General features: G+C 43.3%; 1 protein-coding gene across 2 annotated transcripts in view; it reads right to left on the reverse strand.

The window, feature by feature from the left end:
* Window positions 1-16,898, reverse strand: part of VWF (von Willebrand factor) — a 127,563-nt gene that overhangs the window by 89,958 nt on the left and 20,707 nt on the right. Inside the window, exons 9-15 of one of the 2 annotated variants that reach the window (XM_074539258.1) lie at window positions 15,418-15,526; window positions 13,585-13,631; window positions 10,547-10,683; window positions 9,086-9,224; window positions 8,388-8,488; window positions 5,787-5,982; window positions 4,998-5,213 (exon numbers count right to left, since the gene is read on the reverse strand). In XM_074539258.1, coding sequence (XP_074395359.1) covers window positions 4,998-5,213; window positions 5,787-5,982; window positions 8,388-8,488; window positions 9,086-9,224; window positions 10,547-10,683; window positions 13,585-13,631; window positions 15,418-15,526 — 945 coding nt within the window. Of the gene's footprint in view, window positions 1-4,997; window positions 5,214-5,786; window positions 5,983-8,387; window positions 8,489-9,085; window positions 9,225-10,546; window positions 10,684-13,584; window positions 13,632-15,417; window positions 15,530-16,898 lie in introns of both variants that reach the window. The other variant, XM_014270907.3, reaches the window with a different exon arrangement.

Raw genomic sequence — 16,898 nt, forward strand, 5'->3', positions numbered from 1 at the left:
ATCACGGAGCCAAACCTTGATACTAACAACTTTCAATTATTATCTCTTTCATATGGAGACTAATTATGGCCTTTGTAGCCATTTTGGCTTCTTCATTTTTAAAACTGCCACTTCTACAGGGCCGATTTTGAGGCATTCACCTCTGCACATATCAGCATCAGCACGAGGTGGCAGCTATGACAACACATTGCAGAAGATAGGACACGAGCCTGTTTTATCAAGAGTTTGAATTTAACAGGCCTCCAGATAAACAGGGGTTACACTGTAGTTTGTAGCAACCTTCCACAGCAAACAGTTGTAAGGTTATGAGGAACAACGTTGGCACATTTGTACCTTGCTGAAACCAAGATCAAAGGGTTAGAGAGAAAGCCCTTCCCCTTGTAATTCCTGCAGAATGATGTGATAATCCCTACTCTCTTCTAGCTCACATCCCTGGGAACTCTGGCAGCCATGGAATAACAGGATAGTCCTGCAGCTTCAGCCAGGGGTTCGCTGGACTAGCAAAGCAAGGCCTATGTACTGACCAGTGACTCATGGTCACCTTCACAAAACTCCTCTGAAATGAAGAATTATTCCTGCCTACTGGAGAGAGACATGGTTGCACCAGCTTCTCTTGAGGCCCCTGCAGCCCCATACATAGTAGTATAACACCCTAAACTGAAAATCCAGCCCAGAAATATCTAAGGTGACTTGAACCCCTCTTAAGAGCAAAAATCTCCCAAATCTGGGACCGGTGCCCAAACTGCTTAATGTACCTTTCACAGCACAGTCCAAGAAATGTGCGCTCATCAATACAGCAAATGCTTCCTAATTCAGGACAAAACAGAAGATAGACTCATTCACTGTTACAGGAATTTTTGGCAGCATTCACAAAAATGTGCTTCTGACTTACATAAACCTGATCTTTGCAGTAAATCAAACCCTGAACAGGCACAGCCCACGGCTGAGGATCATTTTAAAAATAACTTTCATTATTAAAGGCACAACCCAGCAGGAGAACCATGGGGCCTCAGCCAAAAGTACTATTTGTTACACATGAACCTCTGGAAACATGGAACTGGTTTGGCAGGTTTCAGATAGGTACATCAGTTTATGAGTTTCAAGATTCAAAAAAAGGATGAGATAAATGAGCCCAAAATCCTGCCCTACTTTCTAGTCAGTTGTAACTCCCTATCCACGGGACAACTTTGCAGTAGATTCCTTTCTTAGATAAACCTTTGTAATCCATGTGTGGGAATGACTTCAAAGTGATCAATGTGAAAGAGAGCAAGTTTCAATTAGATATTAGGAAGAAATTTGTCCTTGTGAGGGTGCTGAAGCTCTGGCGGTGGTTGTCCAGACAAGGTGTGGCTGACCCATCCCTGGAAGTGTTCAGGGACAGGCTGAAAGGGACTTGGAAAAACCTGGTCTAGTGGAAGGTGTCCCTTGGAACAAGATGATCTTTAAGGTCCCTTTCAACCCAAACCATTCTATGATTTTCCTTGCCCATGTACCTCCTAAAATTTTTTGAACATCCCCTGTTTTTCCAGTTATGCTTCCAAATGCCATTCTTACACTCCACATCCCAATACACTGCTCTATCCCTTCCCAGCAACATTTGTTTTTAACTACAAAAAGGCAAGACAAGTGACCTGGGAAAGGCCTGATGTCTGTACTGTGTAATACACTGCCACTAAAAAAATCCCATTATTGACAGGAAAATTAGAGAAAAAGGCAAGATGCATCTAGTCCCTGTGGATGGCTTCTATAAAAACAAAACAGCTAAATGCTGTGCTCAAAGCACAGCCTATCCCAGGAATAAGATGAGAAACAGTGGGAAAGCATTGGAAAAAAACGTCTTTGCATCCAACAGCTCATGCAGCTCATAGGGGCAGGTTTTGAAATCAGAGTGAAAGAGACAAATCATAGCCAGTTCCTCAAGTAACACAAGGTGAAAACGTTGCCACCTCTGAGTGAAGGTAGACCCTGCCAAAACTAGATTTACCACAGCTTCTCTGCCATGCTGAGGCCCAGCATGCCCTGTAGCCATTCTCATATGCTGCTCAGAGCCTGTCCTTAATTCCCTACTCCAGCACTCTTAGATTTATCCTATACAAATTCTCTTACAGAAGGCATGCAAAGCCACCAACCGCCTCAGCACTACCACATTAAGGAACATGATGGGATTAGCAACATGTCCTAAAATCTGAAGGAAGATCTAGGGACCTGCTGATGGATTCCCCTGTGCCACAGAACAATACACACATGGGACAGGTAAACATAGAATGTATGGGTTGGAAAAAACCATAAGATAACTGAATACAGCCATTAACCTCACGCTGCCAAGTCCACCACTAAAGCATGTCCCTAAGTGCCAAATCCATGTGGCTTGCAAATACCTCAAGGCATGGTGATTCAACAACTTCTCTGGGTGGCCTGTGCTGGTGCTTGATAACAATTTCCATGAAGAATGTTTACATGAAACCTAATCTGAATCTGTGAAACCTGAGGCCATTTCCTCTCCTCTTGTCCCTTGTTCCCTGGGAGCAGACCCCAACCCCCACCTGGCTGCACCCTCCTGTCAGAGTTCTAGAGAGTGAGAAGGTCTCCCGTGAGCCTCCTTTTCTCCAGGCTTAGCCCCACCTCAGCTCCTCCTCATCATATTTGTGCTCCAGAACTTTCTTCAGCTCCATCCCCTTTGCTGGACAGGCTCCATCTCCTCAATGTCTTTCTTGTAGTGACAGGCCCAGAAATACTCCAGGATCTGAGGTATGGCCCCAGCAGTGCCAGCCCAGGGGACAGTCACTGCCCTGGCCCTGCTGCCACATCATGGCTGGCACCATTGGCCTCCTGCCCCCCTGGGCACGCCTGGCTCCTGTCCAGCCGCTGTCCCCAGCACCCCCAGGGCCTTTCCCATCTTTCCAGCCCCTCTGCCCCAGCCTGGAGCTGCAGGGGGTTGGTGTGACCCAAGGCAGGACGGGGCCCTTGGCGTTGTGGAATCTCAGAGCACTGGCCTGAGCCCATGGATCCTGCCTGTCCAGATCTTTCTGCAAAGCCTTCCTGCCTTCCAGCAGATCAACACTCCACCCAGCTGGGTGCTGTCCATGAATTTACTGAGGATGCACTCGACCCCTCACCTAGATCCTTGATTAAAATATTAAATAAAACTGGCCCAACTACTGAGCCCTGGGGAACACCACTGGTGACCAGCCCCCAGCTGGGTTTAACTCCATTCACCACCACTCTCTCAGCCCAGCCATTTAGCCTGGGTTTTAACCAATTTTTTACATGCAGCTGCACGAGAGACACAGCCCTTCACAGTGTGGCCTGTCTGCTTCTCCCTTCCAGCATGAAGGGATTGGCTTGGTGCTTATTCAGAGTGGGTTACCAGGGTATGAGTCAGGTCTTAAATAATCAAACTGCAACTAAAATAATGTCAAAGATAGGGGAGCTGAATTGCACTTGTTAGCTTGACACAGAACAGAAATGCTGCGCTACACTAATGACTTTGCTCCCTGATACTTACCCACTCCAAATCAAGCAAACTGGTTCTGTCAAGTCATTTCCCAAGAAACCAAATCTCTGGGGATGAAGGTAGGGGTGCAAGACATATCCAGTGCATTGGGCCACCAGCACAAATTACACAACATGCACATTCACATCTCAAACCCGTTAAGAAAGAGAGACTGCTCTCCCTCATGTGTCAGGAGATGTCTAGGGCACTACGATTATTTAATGGGGGCTGATGGATCTGCAATCAGGGAAATTGTCACTTTGTGCGAGTACAAAGCTCTCTGTAATGTACAGAAAGGAAGAAGCAGCTCTTCACTATTAAAGATTAATTGTGAAAATTAACTTGTTCAATTACAGAAAGAGCAATGGGGCATTATCACTCCTCTTTCTTTCAGCCTCCAGATCTGCAGAGTTCTGAAAGGATTTTTATTACATTACTGTTCCACTACCTGAACATTTACATAAACTAGGCAAAATATTATAAAACCATGCAGCAGTTTAATATAAACTGGGTTTGTTCTCATTAGCAGCAAGCACTCCACAGCCCGCAAAAGTTGTGGTTACTGACCTTGCAGACCCTACCAGGTCAAAGGCCAGAGACCTCTCTCTTTTCCACTTTCTACACACTCAGTTTATAAATGTTTTTCCCACCCTCTGCTTGGGTAAATGTAAGAGAACAAATCTGGAGAGCTGCCAAGCCCACACGCTTTCCCCTAGATTTTTCAATTGTCTTCTTTCCTTTATAACAAAGTTGCTCAGGAAAATGGAAAAACATTCACTTCACAAATATTTATGGGAAAATATGTCTGTGCTCAATCAAAATTACATGACAATGGATTTTTTCCTACCACATTGACCTAAGAGAGAAATAAAAGAAATTAAAGGTGTTGGAGTGTTCTGCTCCAGCTTCTTGGCAGTTTGGCTATTAATCTTGTCCTGGATAAGAGAGAGAAAGATGTCAGAGAGGCTGTGGTACCTCAATTTTTTGGAGATATTCAAAATTTTTCTGGCCAAAACCTCAGGCAATCAACAGTAATTTAGCCTTTCTGTGAGCAGGGGTGATGCCACAAGACTGCCAAAATTCTTTTCTGATACAAGTTTGTCCTGCCCTTTTGTGCTTCCTCCATAACGCCACGCTCAGGAGTCATTGATGGGGTCAGGACCTGGGAAGCTTGGGCCTCAAAAAAAGGCAGTTCATGGATTACTACAAATCACTTGGGAGATTCCTAGCCTAGGACATTCAGAAAGTTTCCAGGTGAGTAGGTGAAAATGGAAATCCAGGAAAAAGTTCTGTGGAGCTGTCTCAGATCAACACTTCTCTCCCCCAGTGCTGAGCAGTCCCTGGTAACACCTTTTGCATCCTTATCAGTGTGAAGGAAAGATTTACTCTCATCATTTGCCATAAGGAAAATCTGGCATCTCATTCTAAATCTTTCACACAACATTGCTAGAAAAATTCCTTCAGGAGGATGACAATAAGTGCGTTTGAGTAGCAGTGCACTTACGGCAGAAGTCAGGTTGTCTCCACTCCACCAGGATGCTTTTCCTGGCACAGGCTGCTGCATAATTAGCAATGGCAGAGCACAGGCAATCCTTGCCACTGGAGCAGGAGCAAACATCAAAGCGACAGTTCTTCACATAGGGAGTGGGACTCACTACATAGTGACAAGGTTCAAAGGCAGGAGACATCAGAACTGAGCAGGAATCCTCAGCATATTTGGCTAAAAAGAGAAAAATTACATGCTCATACTGAATCAGTCAATCAACATGGCTTTAAGGAAAGCCAGAGGAGCCACAGTAAGCATTTTCTCTTCCTTTTATAAAAGAAAAAATAACCAAACAAACCCCACAAGAATAAAATAGGATCAGGCAGGCACAGATAGCACCATAGCTCATACATCATGAGCTCCACTGAAAGAATAATGTCTCAAGAGTAAAACAAATCAAGGAAAAGCAATGCTTTTATATTCCGTTAGCACTATTTCTGGTGCTGTAATTCCCTTTACAGGGCCTTTGCTTTCTGCTGCCTTTTTTATATTTGCAAAATTAAACTAGTTTTTGCTTTCAATTTTCACAAAATACTATGTTTTCCTTATGAGACCTGCATCAATACAAGTCTCTCTGTGTGAGGTTTTTTTTTTGTTGCTGTTGTTTATTGGGTTTTTAAAAATACATATTGCAGCCACCTTGGTGGTAATGTAAGCAACATCAGGTTCTTCTCTTTATTTTCCTTTTTTGTGTAAATGGAAGATCACCATTTGTTGCACATGTTCATTTTGAATAGAGTTCAGTACCTAAATGAGGATTGAGGTTGCAGGGGTCACTGTCTTGTTTTAACAAGTCCTGGCAGTCAGCATTGAGCTTCCAGGAATTTCCAAAGTCTTCCAGAAGGGATTCCACCATGCCAGAAGGTGTAAGAAAATCATCCCCTTGGTTCCCATCATAATTTCCACACAGCCCACACATCCTTTTGGAGTAGACTGGGGACACCTAAGGAACACAACATTTGCCTGGTCATCTTCTAGAACAGGTTACCACTGTAGAGGAAGATTTTTTTAAGGAATGAGCCATACACAACTGAATAGTCCAGAAAATTCTCGAACACAAAGCAAAATGCTACAGACACAATGCCATTGTACTGTATTTTCAAACTTCTAACAAAATTGCTACTATTAGTAGCTGCAGGACAATTTTTACATAGTACAGTGAATTTCAGAGGGCGACTAAGAGAAAAATAGCTTATTTTTATGCCTTGATCAGCAGTCCAGTTTAGTCTTTCCTTGTTCTCACTGTTCATTCATATAAATGAGCAGGGCAACAGTGGGGGCTGTATTTTTTTAAATGCAATTCCAATGGCACCTGGGAGAATTTCACATTTTAAAGGAAAATTGAATGATGAAGGAAAAATAAACTAATACCCCCTAAAGCTACTTCATATTAGAGCTTCCTGCTGCCCAGAGGAACTTCAAGCAGACTAAAACCAGAATTTCCAACAATCCACAGAGCAGGTGCACTTTTCACCTGTTTTATTCCTGCTGCAAATCAAGGAGCATCTGAAAGATAACCCTAAACCTAGAGGTAAACAGGGAGAAATCTCCTAAGCAACACCTGCATCACAAAGGCACCAATACCTTTTATTTTAGTATGAACTGACAGTTTCTGTTAGGAGTAAAGCTCAGGTACATTACAAACACCACATTACAGTTACATTACAAACACAGGAGCTCTGATGCTACATCAGCCCTCTCTATTCATGCAGCTGAGTGCGAGTTTAGGCAGGCTTGCAGGAGTAACCAGTGAAACAAAAAAAAAAACAGTTATAAAAATCCACATTTTTCAAATAAAACAGTTTTTCTGTATAAATAAAAATAAAAAGCATTCTCCAAAACATAACCTAATACTACCCAGCATTCAAACACAGGGGTCACAGAATAAATATGGAACATCAAAAAGAACAATTAGAGAATAAATATTCTTACTACTAAGAGTATTACTGCTCTTTCACGTGCTCTCCAGATGGAGCAGTGACTCACAAGTCCAAATTGTGCAGTATTTTGGAGTGGAAGGTCAAATCACAAATATCAGGCAGTTACAGAAAGGAGAGCCTTCTTGAGGAACACAGGAAGAATTTGTGCCAGAACAAGGTAATGGAAGTGTATCACTTCCTCCAATTATTATCAGCAATACTTGCAAGAGGTCAATCTCCAAATCCAGTATAAAATAACTCTCCAAAAGCAATTAAAGAGATGCTTTAGATGCCCAGCAAGGGAAGGAGCAGACAACTGGAGAAACTTCCACTGCTTTTATAGGTAGATGATCTGGAGCAGAAAATTAGGTTTGTTTTCAATGGGACAAAAAATCTGTCCAGTTATATGGCTCTCTGACCAGGGAGAAAAATATTTTGAATACTGAGGAAAGCCAAAACTCCTGAGATGTGCTAAGGGACTGAAGTGAATTATTGTAAGCCCCAAAAGAACTTTTAGGCCCCTCAGAGCACAGAGATACAGGTCAAATCAAGACAACAACCACAAACCCACAGATGCTTTCTAAAATTATTCCAGACCTTTCTTATCTGTTTTCTTTTCACCTCTTGAACTCAGTTCTGAACTGGCTTTCCTAACCCTTGGTGCTGTGCCAGACATGACATTTAAGCCAGATTTTGGGGCAGGGAAGGAGAATGCAAAAGCAACACCATGGTTCAAGGAGGACAGCATTTACCACTTGGCAGAAAATCTCAGGAAAACTGGTTTTCTTGGCAAGACTCCTCTCAGTGAGCAGACTCCTACTAAAAGGGGAATTCAAAGGCAACAGGGCTGTGGTTACACTTCCTTACAGATCATTTCTTTTAAACTTAGCTCAATTTCTCTAAACTGCTGTCTCTGCAGCACCAACAAAACCTAATTGTTAATCAAGGCTGACTTAAAATACTCCTCACAGTAGAAGGAGACCACAACACATCTATGAGCTGATTTCTATTTCCTGGAAAATATGAGTAACAGTGTCTCTGGGGGCCTTTCCTTCCCTTATTTTAAGTCATTCACATCTGTTCGTTTAGACAAGGCAGTCAAAGCAAACAAAAACAAAACTCCAGTTTGGAGGATATCTGCTGAACAAAACACAAAACTGTTCATGGTTAGTAACGGCTGTCATTACACACACATCAAAAAAAAAAAAAAGGGGGGGAGGAGAATAAAGCTACCAAGCTGCTCTAAGATGAAGTGTTTGTTTCTGGAATACAAAAGAACCTGTATATTACTCTGGGAGTAGCAAAAGAGAGAGGAATTCCTAACATGCAACAAAAAGCAATTTCTGACTTCAGACAAGAAAATCTTTGTACATATTTGGGTGGAACGAGAGCGGGGGCAAACAGGCAGAAAAAAAAACAGAAAAACTACCTTCACTAGGAGTTGTCCATGACCATCCCAGTCAATCTGCAGATCATCCCCATACGTGAGGCGAACTGAACTCCTCACCACACGCTGGACATGGAGAGCACCTGAAGACAACCACAGGGTGCTAGTGAGCTTTTACAAGATGTAGTGACAGGACAAGAGGGAATGGCTTTACATTGACAGAGAGCAGGTTTAGATTGGATATTGGGAAGAAATTGTTCCCTGTGAGGTTGCTGAGGCCCTGGCGCAGGTTGCCCAGAGCAGCTGTGGCTGCCCCATCCCTGGAAGCAGCCAAGGCCAGGCTGGATGGGGCTCAGAGCAACCTGGGATAGTGGAAGGTGTCTTGGCCAAGGCAGGGGGGTTGAACCAGATGATCTTTAAGGTCCAAACCAAATAATTCTGTGATTCCATGATTTCAAGCTTCTGTTGAAAAATAATAATTTCAAAAAAGAATAGACCAACAGTGATTTTCACAAATCTCACAAGTGCAGACGAGCTTAATTCTTCTGATTTTAGAGGAGCCAAGGCAAGATCTGTCTGCTTCATGGAGAGAAGCTGAAATGACAGAGCTTCTAGAAGACACTGCAAAAGAGTTTGGCATTGAAAACACTCTTTGATTAAGCTGGGCTAAGGCATGTCTAAAACCACTACTAAGCAGGAGGCTTTCAGTGGCTGGCCAGAGTCAGCCCATGTGAACACACCTTGCTGTGAAGGGATCTGTATGTCCTGTCCATTCAGTGAAACTCCTCCTCCATGTTTCATTTTAATGATACTGTTGTCCATATCCCGGATCCGGACAGAAGCTGAGCGAGTGCACACGGCATCAGGATCATCTGCACACTGCAGAGAAGGGAAAATCCGCCTCAAACATCAGGTTTTCACTTTCTTAGTGACTTAGTACCAGAAGGCATTTTGGCATCTAATTTGAAAGGTGTTGAGTGTCACACTGGTTTTATAGATCTGGTTTCTGCATCCTACAAACAGCAAGCTGACAGCCCTCCTTCTGTTATCCCACTAATCATGCACAAGGGCTGAGCTCCCCATCTCAGAACTTGGAAAAGGATCTGTGGGTGTTCCACCAGACCCCTGGCAGTGACCAGCCCCAGAGCTGTGGCAGGAGCAGGAAGGACATCTGACCCACACAGCCTGGGAAAAAAAGCCACCTAGCTCACATTATCCAAGACTCCTGAGGTGTTTGTTTTCCCGGCTTCGGGATACCTAGATGAGGAACAGGGATTGCAGGGGCCCCATGTCTCCTCCCTGGTTTCAAAAGGGAAGTTTCAGTGGAAACCTGTCCTGCAGGTTCCCAAGCACTGATGGCTATCAGAGCTCTCTAATGCAGGAGACAGACGCAGATGGTATGGAGAACTGTCACAGCCCATTTCTCCAAAGCCTGCAAATTCCCTGGTTGCTGCTGGATACTGATCTCCCCTTCCCTCCTGTCAGTCTCCTGTCTCCATTGCACCTCTCCCTGACTTCAGTTCCACTGTCCCTGTCACCTTTCTTCCCCTCTCCTTGCCTCAGGGTCCTTTTCAGTCTCTAGGTTTGTTCACCTTTTCTCAAGAACAACTGGTCAATTTATTTCACAACTGTGTAAACCTCCCTGTGACATCCCCCTTCAGGGTCTCCATCCCTCCCTGCACTGGTCTGGCTCCCTTTCCTGCCTCTCTGCAGCTGCCTCTCACACATCCGTCAGGGGAGGCAGCAAAGAGTCAGGAGCTGCTGTCTGAGTACAAAGAAAAATCACCAGCCAATCTGACTAAATGGGAAACAAAGCAAGGCACTGCTCCGCCAGTGCACCCTGCTTGGTGCCCAAGGAAATGTCCTTTCCCCACAGGCATTAGGGAAGCACCAGCAGCCAGGGTGCCTGGCAAGGAGTGCACCCTCGCCTCTGTTTGTTTGTTCAGCCGGCAAAGAGTGAGGGCCCATTCTCCAAACATCATCATGAGTCTCCATCCCCAGGCAGGCTCCTGGGAATGGTGGTGAGGAGAAGCAAAATACTTATTAACTAAGGAGAAAGACTGCATCTGTTATTTAAACCATTTCTGTTATAGGGAAATTACTTGTGTAGGCCTGTGCATCTGCAATTCATGTCATAGTCCCACAGCCCCGCCCCCACTCTCAAGAGCATGCGCAGAGGCACCAGCCGAGGCTGCTGTTACCTGCACCGTCTCGATGATCACAGAGAAGGAATTTCCCACACAATCCTTGGCAAATAAGTACTGGCAAATCCCACTAAAGGTGAAATACTTGTTGTCAAAGCTTTTGAAATGGGACTGGCCGGTGACAGAGCATTCCCCTAGAAAAAGCAAAAAGCCATTAATCATCCCAGTGCCAGATTCAAGCAAAATCCTGCTCAGCCCCCACAAGTCTCTGAGGGGGAAGAGCAGCCCTGGTGGAACAGGTTGTACAAGGCCTGAACGCCACACAGACCAGAAAGCACCAGCAAGATCCTTATCTCACTGTTTATTTCCGTAAGATATTACCAGTAGTAACAGAGGAACCAACAACAGCTGGGAAACACAGAATAAACTGCAGTCAAGAGCTGAAATTTGTGCCTATGGAAAAGCCTATATTCTTTTCTTGGGATGCCTTAAATGCCAATATGTTATTTTAGTATAAAATACTTTATGAGAATGAAGAGCTGGAAGATAATGTCTGTGTGAGTCCTTCCAAGGGTAAAATTTATGTTGGACTTTACCCTGAACCATCACATCAACTAACAGAAAGTTAAAAATCATTCTATAGTTACAATAGCTACATCTAAAGTCCTCACAGAATAATGGGAAAGCCTGGCTGGACCATCTTTCTGCTAGAAAAAGGAGCTATTTAAACATATCAACATTTGAAGGTGTTTTGGTAAGTTGTGGCTTTTCATTTCCAGGAAGGCAGTATCCCAATACCACAGCTGGGATTTAGTGTCGCGTCATGCAAACACATGGAAAGGCTCCAACTCCACAGAGCTTGCAAAGAAAATCTTCCATATGAGAAGACCATCACACTTACAGACGATCCCATGGCAAATAAGGTGGGCAGCCACTTCCTCACCCAGAACAAAATACAAGTTCTGGGCATACATTGGCCATCACCAGGCAAAGGTTGGAGAAGGGTTAAATGTTACAAGCTGGTAGGTGAGCTCCATGAGTTATTCTCTCTTCGCTGCCTTTAAGTCCCACAGAAGATCTGTCTAATAAACATCTTGTGGAATTTTCCCTCTTCAGCATATTATTTAGTGTTTACTATCTTAAACCAGCTGATGCTAAAGTACAGATCCTGAGGATTCCCAGCCTTACACAGCTCTGATTCACCCTAAGAGAAGTCCAGCATCTCCTGGATATTTGTCATCCCTTGGAGTTTGATTTTCAGGGCATTCTCTGCAACAAGGAAACGAGGACAGGTTTGAGGCACAGAGAACTGAGGACTGCTATCTAAGACAAGTCCCAGCCTTTGGCACTGCTCCTGAAAGGGAATTTTCTTTTCTGTGGCCAAGTCTTTACTTATGAATCCCTCTGTCTACACCATTTGATATAATGCATCCCATGAAATTTCCTGAAACCTTCTGCCTTCATAATTATTTCCGTTATGATATCAGCTTGAAAGCCTCTTGGTAGTGCCAGCCAGCTTCAGCTTTGGATTCACCTTATCACCAACTTTAAAGCTGGGCAATTCACTCCCACAATATGAAAGCAATCTTTCCTGACAAAAAAAAAGTGGATCAAAAGAAAAACAGAACTACCTAAAGTTTATACAAGTAACTATATAAATTTTCTGGACATATGATTTTAGAAATATTTGTGGTAACTAACCAACAATGAAAATATGCTGCAATATTACTTCAAGTAGAGACAAACAGCACAGGTAACAATATAAATTTGGCTGCTGCCCTCAGTACAGTTTATAGAGTTTTTAGCAGGCACACGTACAACAGCTGCAGGTATACAACACTCAGTCTTGAACAAGCCTAGTAGAAAACTGATTTAGATATATTGGCAGAAGGTACAAAAATAAGCTGCTTTTCTTTCCACTTCTGCTCATTTGGGACAGCTTCCCAATTCAGGAAAAGGCTGCAATGCTATATTGCCTCTTACACAGAGCTGGAGATCAACATCTGTTTGCAAGCCTCAATATCAGATTTATCTTCACTTCTATAATCACTATGAAGAAAATGTGGCTGGAGTTAAGGATAAAAATTTGGTCCATATTCATCACAGTCCAGAGAGCAAGGACATTAAAAGCTAGAACTTTAAAAGGAAACATTAAAAGGAAAAACTGAAGTTACAAAAGCACCTATTTCTTGTTTGTAATCATGCTGCTGCCCATTAGCTAAAAGATGTAATTAATCAGCCTGGGCTGTGTCCTTGAAGCTGTGTTTTAGACAGTGAGATTCTCTGCACTTGAAGAGATCCTTAATGAACAAGCACAGGAGACAGCTCACTAAAAATGTCATCTCCATTTTGAATATTTACATACACCACCCCCCATCCTCTTCCTTAAGTGTTGATACTTTGGGGGAAGTGCTCTTTTGTTCTAAAGCAGGAGGAAAAGGACCATTGATAGGTTAAGCAAGTTTCATGTTACCAAAAAATGACAGACTTTTTTGATAGAACACCCTAAGATTGTTGCAATTTCCCTAACTTGTGAGGGTTGCACAGTCTCCTCTCAACAAAAAACCACCAAAGCCCGCAAATCTGCTGTTTTCCTGTCCAGCCATAACCCCCGTCTGCATCTGCAGAGCTGCCTCTCCAATCTGTCAGCACCCATGGAAGGCAGGGCAGCCATTTTCTCCCTGGGACTGTGCCTCCTTCACCCACAACATGACCATGAGGGAATTGTCATGGTCAGTAAGGTACAATGAGAAATTGTACATGGTCAAAGAAAGCCAGGAGTGTTCCTCTACCTGCAAGCCAATCCTCTGAACATACAGACACTTATAACTGGCAAACTAAGTAATCAAAGCAGGAACCGGCCTTCCCACCAAACAGGATTTTTCATTGCTACACATAAACCACACAGAGCAATGTCTGACTTGTCTCAGGAGAAGAACTTAAAAGTAGGATCCCAACTGGATTGTACTGGATCGAGCAAGGAAGAACAAAGATTTGCTTTTTTGAGTAAAAAAAAATACCTAAGTGGGGCATGAGTGGGAGGGACATAGGCAAGGCTTATTTGTCAAAACCTGAAAAGAGTGAAGCCAACATACCTGGGCATTCCCCATTGCTGCAGATCCACATGCCACGTCGACAAATGCTAGGAAAGAGATACTAGCAAGTTAATTAAGAGTACATGAATATAAATATTCTGTTGCACATTTTTCCCAAAAAACTGAAAATGGTCGTCTGTCCTAGGGAAGTTAGATCAGTCCCCAACATTCCTTCCATCTCCTATAACTTCATTTTTTAATGTAGTCATCCCTTCTTCTCATCATATGACAGCAACTGCTGATAATATGAATAGGTATGGTGGCAGAACTCAAGGATTTCTGGGTTTCCTTGTCAAAGCTCTGTGTTTAATGGAATTTTCATCTATATTCCACTAATGTGGAATGAGTTCAATGCAGTTCTCAAGGTATATCTATCAATACAACAGAATCACAGGGGTAAAGTTTGAAGGGACTTCTAGGAAAATAATTTACTACAATCCCCAACTCAGAGAAAGCAATGTCAAAGCTAGATTAGGTGGGTGAGGACCTTTCCCATTTGAGTTTAGAAATATCCAAGATGAGGTCCCACAGCCTCACTGAGCAGCTGTCCCAGTGCAGCACTGGAGAAGGGAGAAGAATTTTTCTTTGTGTCAAAACAGAATTTCCTTTTCAGCTTGTGTCCATTGCTTCACAATGTTTTGCTGTTTGCCTCTGAGAAGAGTTTGACCCCATCTTCTTTACAGCCCATCTTTATTAGGCAGTGAAAATTGCCTCATTAGCCCTTAAACAAATCTATTCCCCTTTACTTCTTCTTACATCGAACTCCCCCGCTGTGATCAACTCCAGTGTCTTCCACAACCCCCTCTGCACTCCTTGTTTCAAGAGCTACTATATTCTTCTCATTTCTTTAATTATCCCAGCCCCTGAAAACCATTTGTGGGGAGGCAGATTATTGAGGATGTTAAATGCAGAGTCAACGGAATGACGTTCTCCACAGAAGCATCAAGTTTGAAAAATAGAAAGCAGTAACAAAACACAAGCAATACAAAACCCAGCCTGTCAGGTTACACTCATCTCCCAAGAGCACTAAGGCTGAACAATGTGGTCAAGCTCAAAGCTGCAGAGGACTGCACGGAAAAAGATAAAATGCTAATGTCATGGTTATGGCTTGTGTTCTGGGACATGTGGTGCAGGTAATGAATAGCTGCTGATTAACAGGGATGATGCACAGACCACCTTTCTTCTGCATGTTATGGCCTTCATTGAGTCCTCCTCCTTCTGTGCTCCAATTGGAAACTTCTGAGTAAACAGTTGTTTAAACACCTTGCACAAATATGTCCACACTGAACACAAAACCAGATCAGGAATATGTGACTAATTCCTCTTCCTTTCTTTAAAGTGCTGTTTTTTCCCTCCAGTTGGGTACTCAGGAGTGAAAGAAAAATTGTGGGCCATGCTAGGAAGACTCATTAGCCCTGTAATAATTTCCAAGGACATGCCTTAGGCTAACTCCTCTTGGAAAGAAATGGGGTTTAGAGGTTAAATACACTTAGGAAGTCAAAACAAAGACACCGCCGTTGACACTATCCAGACATGGGAACCTGCTGGTCTGTCTTATCCACAGGAAACAGGTAGTTCTCTGCTCTTTGAAGGAGTGACCTTCATGTTGTTCTATCAGATCAAATCTCCCTTTAAAAACAGAGCTGATTTTGCCTTTGTGAACAGCTCACTTCTTGGAAGGGGCTAGGAATTCCAGTAAGAGAGCAAGCCCTTTGCCAGTGAAAGGAAATTTTTTAAAGGTAGAGAGATTTCTAGAAAGATAATGCAAAGCAGTCACTGACCGGTGTGCAGTACTTATCTACAGCAACCACACCAGAGCAGCACAGGGTTTACCATGAGTTGCAGTCCTGGGAGATGGTGAAGCCAGGAGGATAATGTTTTCCAGAGTGGATGCAGGAGCAGTCAGAGCTTTCAATGCAGTGGTCACCATCAAGGAGCAGCCCTTCTGGATAGGTCAGACACCCATATCACACACACAGGGACAGAAACATAAATACAATTAGATTTGTTGTTCTTCATAGACTTCGTCAAGACTTCATATGCATTATTATCCATACTTAGTCATAAACAACAATAAAAAGGAATGAGGCTTGCCAAAAAGCCTCACAAGGGCAGGTGTCTGCTTCCCTTCTGGTGCTGCCACTCCCTCAGACCTGCTGAACAAAGCATTCCTGCTCCCAGAAAAGCTCCTTGCTTAGCACATCCGCAGGTCCAGAACACATGTTGGGACATAGACAAATTAAACACAAGGAGCACAATCAAAATTGATAAAAGTTGGCCTGGGACTTGACTGTTGGAAAAACCATGAACTTCACTGGCTGCAGTAAAGGGTGTCCACAGAAGGTCTTGTATTCATCATAAGAGAATCAAAGATGAGGCAAAGTGAGAAATGAAGAAACAAATTTGGACACCATTTAAGTCTAGCAAAGACTTAAGAAAGTCTCAGACTCTTAGCAGAGTCTGAGAGAAAGAAGCCACTGCTGAACATCTGCAGAGGCAAAAAGCAAAAGGGCCAGCTTCCCAACTTGAGTCCAGCTGCTGAGGTTTCTATATTACACAGCTATAATTACCTGTTCTATAGAGAGAGCTCTTTGTACTCTAAGGATAAACAGAGGCACAAAGGAGTTACAAGGTTATTCTAAGGTAGAAACTTGTCCTTGCTTCTATTGCTAGTTTATAGTGCTTTCTATTCAACCCCTATATTGAGAGAGAGTTGATATTCCGCCATTTTCAAAAGAGCTGCTGTGGCAAAACATTTGTTTTCTTGAACACCTCTGTGCCTTTTCTTTGAGTGACTCCTTCCAATTGCCTGCAGAGATTTTGGCTCCTTTCCCTGGCAGCAGCAGTCATCACTGATCCCAAGACCCAGATAAGTCTCCTTTCTCCTGTTCTTCCTATAGAGCTGCCTGGAAAGATCTTGGCTGTTGAGAAAATCCTTCCAGTGAGAGAGAATCACAACAAGATCTGAGCATTTAAGAGTGCTGTGGCTCTCCAGAGAACACAAGGAAAACAGAATGCCTGTTTTTTTTCCTGGCAAGAGTAATTCCATTTACAGCAATTCATGTAACCATGAGGGGCATTTAACAGAGGGGAAAAAATAAAAAAATAAGGAAGACATTTGTCAAACATACTTCAGATCCTGTTTGCCCTTGGAGCACTGGAGGGAAGCTAAGTGAAGGTAGAATCCTCATCAAAAATCCCTCTAGTCATCTGTCAGATCCTCCTGGTTTTCTATCAAACTCCAGTAAAAGTTTTGAACTGCTGATTGTTATTCTCATGCCCTTTACCCTTTCTGTGGAGTTCCTGCTTCTCCA

This window comes from Zonotrichia albicollis, chromosome 4 (genome assembly GCF_047830755.1).
Source record: "Zonotrichia albicollis isolate bZonAlb1 chromosome 4, bZonAlb1.hap1, whole genome shotgun sequence".
Taxonomy (NCBI): Eukaryota; Metazoa; Chordata; class Aves; order Passeriformes; family Passerellidae; genus Zonotrichia; species Zonotrichia albicollis.